This window comes from Buceros rhinoceros, unplaced genomic scaffold (assembly GCF_000710305.1).
Source record: "Buceros rhinoceros silvestris isolate BGI_N320 unplaced genomic scaffold, ASM71030v1 scaffold35073, whole genome shotgun sequence".
NCBI classification, from domain to species: Eukaryota; Metazoa; Chordata; class Aves; order Bucerotiformes; family Bucerotidae; genus Buceros; species Buceros rhinoceros.
In genome coordinates, this window is record NW_010402433.1 from 2,252 (window position 1) to 8,820 (window position 6,569).

At 37.1% G+C, this 6,569-nt stretch overlaps 1 protein-coding gene across 1 annotated transcript in view; it reads right to left on the reverse strand.

Moving 5' to 3' along the window:
* NOL8 (nucleolar protein 8) overlaps positions 1-6,569 on the reverse strand; it is a 15,101-nt gene that overhangs the window by 157 nt on the left and 8,375 nt on the right. The window contains exons 11-15 of the mRNA XM_010132642.1: positions 5,165-5,248; positions 4,106-4,383; positions 2,097-2,223; positions 1,558-1,628; positions 304-386 (exon numbers count right to left, since the gene is read on the reverse strand). Of these exons, the coding sequence (XP_010130944.1) occupies positions 304-386; positions 1,558-1,628; positions 2,097-2,223; positions 4,106-4,383; positions 5,165-5,248 (643 nt within the window). The remainder of the gene's footprint in view (positions 1-303; positions 387-1,557; positions 1,629-2,096; positions 2,224-4,105; positions 4,384-5,164; positions 5,249-6,569) is intronic.

Consider the following 6,569-nt stretch of genomic DNA (forward strand, 5'->3'; position numbering starts at 1 on the left):
TTGAATTTTAATCTTATGAGAAGTTTCTAAATTCACCTGTTTGTCTCAAACATTTTTTTTTCACATGCAGTAAAGTAACTGGTCCTGTACCACAGAGAGATTCAGAAATTTACCTTATTTGACATCACAACATGATGTTATACCTACTAAAAATTTTTAGCTCCCTGGCAGTTATAAAGTTTCAAGCCCTTCTAAGGTCCTGAACTAATTTTTAATGCAAATTAAGCAAGTAAGCAGCCACGTTCCCTCCTCATGCTGAACTTTCAGCCACAGTTACCAAATAAAAGCTGTTGTAATGCTCACCTCCAGCAATAATCTACGTCTGTCCTCCCAACCATCTTTTTCCTCATCGAGGTCTACTGATCTGCAAAATAACTTGGGGCCCTCTGCACAAAACAAAGAACAAGTTAACGTTATCAGACACTCCTGAATGTGCTGCTGTTTGCACATCTCATGAGCAACACAGCAATCAAGTCAGAAGGCCTATTCTTCAGTCCTCTCTTGCCCCCTCAGGATGGTTGGCTCAAACAGCCTGACGTGCTACGAAAAACTAAAGGCAGCAGCAGTTTTCCTTAATATGCCAAAATATAAATTGCAGTGAAAGGGCACCTATTTCATTAGAAGCTCAGCACCATTATCCCATGTCTCCTCCCAAAAATTTATGCCTGCTAAGGATGCAGTTAACAGGCACTGTAAATCAGATCGGTTGGAAGATTACAGCACAGTGACTGTATTAACACAGTAACTTCTGCACACACATTTCACTATCCTTATCTAACATATCTCAGCAAATGAACACTATTGAAGGCTCTCCTGATAATTCACTGTATAAATATCAAAAGCAATTGTTCTGGTGGCCTGTGGGTTGTTTTATTTTGTTTTTTTTTTCCTTTGGTTTTTTTTTTTTTTTTCTTTGGTTTTTTTTTTTTTTTTCTTTGGTTTTTTTTTTTTTTTTCTTTGGTTTTTTTTTTTTTTTTCTTTGGTTTTTTTTTTTTTTTTCTTTGGTTTTTTTTTTTTTTTTCTTTGGTTTTTTTTTTTTTTTTCCTTTGGTTTTTTGTTTGTTGTTGTTTTGTGCATTCATTTTTAACTATGAAATCTGTTATATTCACAAGGAAAAAAACCGCATTATTTAGGACCCAGAACCACATGGGCATACAAAGCTGATAAAAATATTCAATGTTCTTAACAGTGACACCAGAAATACAGAAAAAATTATCACACATATGCCTGAAACGATCTGAAATGTCTAGGTAACTTGTCAAGTGATTTTTTTTTTTTTTGGCAAGCCTTAAAAGGCCAGCCACATATTAGGCACTTACCTGAAAACAGGAAAGCGAGATAGCTGTTTAGCATTTATTTTACGAGGACTTTCTCGTAGGATGTGCTACCACAATTTGTATCACAAGTAATGATGGAAATTTGCAATTTTATTTATTTTTTCCTTAATCCTCTCGTTTCTGTTCTTTCATTACAAAACATTAATAACTAGGCAGTAGTTTTTGCTCATTGCATTTCACTTAGAGTTAAAAAATCAGGGGTGAATAATTTCTGTTATACCTCTTAGTCGTTCATCATCTTTGGAGAAGAAGAAAAATCTAGCACTTCCCACCTGTGGCAAGGAGAAAAACCTAGACAAACACAAAGGAATTTTAGCATAGTGAAAGTTACTGTCGTTTTCCCTTAACACAAGTTGAAGCTGTAACACCTCAGAGAAATAGTACACGTTGAAGAATATTACTCTGGAGTAACCAATGAACTTATAACTTCTACAAAACCAACAATCAATAACCATATAACTTCTGTAAAAAACCCATTTCTTAAGAAAATTTAATACATATTTGACTTTTGGCCAAACCACCACCCAGTTAAAGTTTCACACGTGGAGCTAGAAACTCAGCTTCTATATTCAAATCAAGTGTGGGATGGGGATACTCGACTATTCCACTCTGTACAGCAAGGACCAGTTTCCTAAGACAACTCCAGTGTTCAGAGGTGTGGAATGAAGACGTTATTCTCCCATGATCTGAGTGCTGCAATTAATATTCTCACAGCAAACTACTACAACCAAATAGACAACAAAGAAAAATGTAACTTACATCTCTTTGTCCCTTTCACTTTCTGATGCCTCTGGTTCATCCTCACCCTCAGAACTGCTGTCTTGGAAACGTGGATCTTCTTGCCATGTGACTTTTACAGGTTTTATTGTTTCAAGTATGTAGGGCTCTGCAATAATATCACAATTTAAAAAAGTAAATCAGATTATTTCCCTACTTATCAGCAACCATTTCTACTTCAGAGTGAAATACTTAAATTGGAAAAGAATTAAGAAGGACAGAAACCTCCCCTCTCAGGTTTTCTATCACCCTCTGGCAGGTAAACATTTAACTTGCTTTCTCATATGTTCCGAGTTCACCCTTCAGGTTCACAACTAGTGTCATCACAGCGTAGAGGACAAGTGCAGGAGTCCTTCTGAAGCTTGTTAGGGTCCAGGGTTCTATCAAGCCACTCCAACCTAACAATGATTATCAACTGAGCTGAGAGTAATTGTGCCTATTCATATATTTAGCTTGCAGAACTTGGAATAAAAGCACTCTTGTGCTGTGAACTACCTTAATAAGTTCCTTTGCAAAAAAACTCGAATGCCTTAGCTGATTCTTTCTATGTGTTTAAGCTACGTTATTTTCATGTGTGTATTATTCCTGCCTATGGCACACACTGTCAGCTGCCAGAAGCCCAGTTTACAAACAGTAACTTAAAACATGTACCTGAGCCCTTACAACTCCACCTCACCACAAGGACTGTGGTTACAAGCCTAAGGTACCCCTTTTCTTTTAGTATATAAGCACAGTACTCATCTGGTTGACCAGAACAGAGTAGACAGTTCCTGCACTGCCTGTCTCTGGCAATATAAACAGTTTCCAAATCCTACAGTAATTAGACTGTGAAACATGATCAGTATTTTATTCAAGAACAGACAATTCTACTTTGGAAAAAGCGAGCATTTGCAAGTTTAATTTGTCCAAAAACCACTCTCAGTTTGTATTAAAAAAAAAAATTATCTGTATGTTCTCCCTTCATGGTGTCCACATGACACACATGATCTTAGGATCTCAGGATAACAGAGAACAACAACAAAAATAATCACAAAAGCCACCTAAGCAACTGAGGTGTGTGCAACGAAGAGGGACTTTCCTTTGTGTCAGTACAGAAGCCTCCACCGCAGCCCTGTTGCCACCAAATAGAATTCTTATGTAATATAAAGCAATAATTATTCATGGCAGCAAATACAAGACACTGCTCAAGTGGGGTTCTCAGTCCTAAGAACGTCGTGAACCCTGAACTACGTCTCCACTCATGTTTTCCACTTTGTTCTATGGATCTGTTACGTATTCCGAAATCCACATTACTGCATTCAGAAGACTCTGAATTCTTTCTGAAGTGTGTGGACGTTGTTGATTGTTTTAATTTTGTTTGGTTTTGGCTGGTTTTTTTTTTTTTTAAATTTCAGTTAACTTCATACAGTTTCTTTTTTTTTCTACATTACCACTTAAGTGACTTGACTGCAGACTTTTTAACCTTGATTTTGTAACATTTTATCTTTGGTCACCCCAACAATCGTGTCATTTAGTTCCAATTTTCTAAAGGTACCATAAAATCAAGTACATAGTAAGACATTCTTGGATCTTCGGGTCAACTATAAGATTTTGCTCATAATATTACCTTAATTAACATACCTTTTATTTAAAATTTTGTTGGTTTATATAAACCTTGATTTGTCTTGTATATTTTCATTTTCCCTGTTTATTTAAGACAATTAGCGCATGACAAGTTTTTCCATCACTGTTCAAAAAATGATTAAACAATAGTTCCTTTTCAAAACATGGCTTTCAGAACTCCAGAGATGCAAGCATGTATTAACTGTGATTAAACAACAACAATCTTGGCAACTATATGAGAAGATCACAACAATTTTGCCTAATTTGCATAATTACTGTCTTTTGCCTCTGAAAATCCCCCCAGATTTTAAATTTCTGTGTATTACTCTACAGTGCTTGACATCAGCTACTCATTAGAAGCCGTATTATTATTTGTGTTCTGCTATTACCTTCTTTTCTGCCCGACTCCTCCATATCTCCAAAGAAGGAAAACCTGAAACCACTGGACTCCTGAGCCACGTTACTCCCAATGTTAGCTCCCAAACGGTCAGGTGGGCTAGAGTCCTCTGTGTTGTCCTTGTCCCAGGGTATTTCTTCTTTTTCTTCTGATTTGCTCTTTGAAGACCCAAAAAACTCTTTTAAATCAACAGCAATATCGTAATACACTTCTTTAGACACTTCAGGCAGTTTCTCACTCTCTTCCCTCCTCTTCTTCCTTTTGGCTTTACTGAAATGAGATTGTTAAAAGATAGTAACACAGTGCACCTATTTTTAAAAGAAAGGTTCTGTAAGAGGCAACCTCACTATTAACGTCTTCCTAAACTTATCTAAGCACATTAATGAGTAGCTCAGTTTTAAGGTTTGAGTGGTTTGGCTGGGTTTCTTCATTGTTTTTTTTTTTTATTATTTCTTAGCAGTTCCAGGTTCTGGCAATAGGATATTTCCTATTGCTAGAAACAGGTTTATAGGGCAGCATGACTATCCTCTAGATTTACACTTTTAACCCATTTCTTTTTGCCTCCTGCAATGTACCCACCCCCTTCGAGGGTAAGCAGTGGGAAAACATCTGAGGTTTCAGTGTCAAGGCAGGAACAAGTCTACTTTATAATGAACCTCAAACTAACTTTTCACTTAATATGTGCTAGCACATACATTAAGATGTTTAGGACAGATTTCTTTTCAGGCAAAAGAGATGTTGAGAACTAGTATTTTTTTTCCCCTCACAGATTTGCAAACTTTTAAGTCCCTGACTTGAAGCAAAGGGATATCCTGAAAGTGAGAAAGGAAAACGGAAAATGGCATGTAGAGAGTAGATGGACTAGAAAGAAAGAATGACATTACATGGTGCTTTTAGTGGTCACAATTCTTATAACATCACATCTTGATTTTAGCGATAACAGAGAAAATTAAATGGAAAACAGCAGTCTGCATAGTTTCAAACTCCATCTTCTGCTATAGCCACATCTCTATAGGATGAAACAATTATAGTCACCAAGCTGTAATATTACCTCTCTTTTTCTGTAGCACTTGGTTTCCTTTCAAAAACTGCATGGTCCTGTCTTGTGGGATCATAGCGGAGGGCATTAATGTCTCTATAAAAATAGGAAGAAAAAGAAAAACCATGAGACATCCTAAATGCTCGGCCTAAAGCTACTCTAAACCTTTATGGTCAGATTCAAATTTATACTGACTTTACCAAAAAAGCTCTGAATCAATCCAAAACCCAGCTGGCATTTAGAAAGTACCTGCTAATCAGTGTCCATGTCAGGAAAACCTATGAACAGAAGTGGCTTTAATCAAATTGATCTAATTCCTACAGAACACAAACCTCAAGCTGTGGGTGTTCTGCAGTGAGCCCAAGTTTGTACCTGTACCACTGATCTTCTGAGGAGCTGTGTCAGTATCTCTATCCATATCCATACATGTCTATTTCTCCCAGTACCAAACACTGCTTACATTCACACAGTCCAAGGGAAAAAAACAAACAACCCAAACCAAAACCATCAAAACCAACCAACCAACCAACCAAAGCCCCATCACACCCACCTTTCAAAATGAAAACATTCTGGGGACTTCCAGCTAAAGCAGTCTAAGGTTTAGACCAACCTCAGCACTAGTGCAGCAAAGCCCACGATGCCTGATGGCAATGCAACAAGGTGGTCGCTTATTTTCCCTCCCCTCTCTAAATTAATGCTTATGGCATAAATTAACTGGTTTTAAATGGTTACATACCATATCTTTAACTGGGTATTAGAGAACACTGCCATTCACAAAACTTTCCTAAGATGACCTCTGGGGTTGAACAGATTATTTCCCCCTCTGCTTAGACTTTAGAAAATACATGAAAATTTGTGCACAAGTCATAAAGTTAAATATGATTGTGGAGCAGCCTCGTGGTATTTAGCACTCAACTGAGGCAACTCCAACAGTGGAGTTGCACACTAGTGCATTACCCTTTACTCAGTACTAACTTCCACCAGTTCAGTCCAGAGACCAATTTCTGTTAAAGTGCGGTTAAATCTCAGACTTAAAACAATAATTTCCAAATCCCTCTTGCTGTCCTCCAGTGAAGACTAGGGCATGCCCAACAGGAGCATGTAACAAATTCCTAATCTAATGAAGAAATTTCTCAAAAGCAGAAATACAGCTGAAAAAAAAAAATTCTTCACTGAAAAAGAAGGTTGATGCTAATCACCGGTAGGCCAGAGAAAACAATAGCCATATTAACTGCTATGGAAGTTGAAAGTCTAACTCACATGTTCTTTGTGGAGACAAATTCAAGGCGGCTGAACAGAGAACTGAAATATATCTGACATAGGCAAGGATTTATTAAAATATTGATTTTCATAGTAATCCAATAATGAGAAATCTGCTAGAAGAAACTCAAGCAGCATCTGATAATTTTTTCCCTAC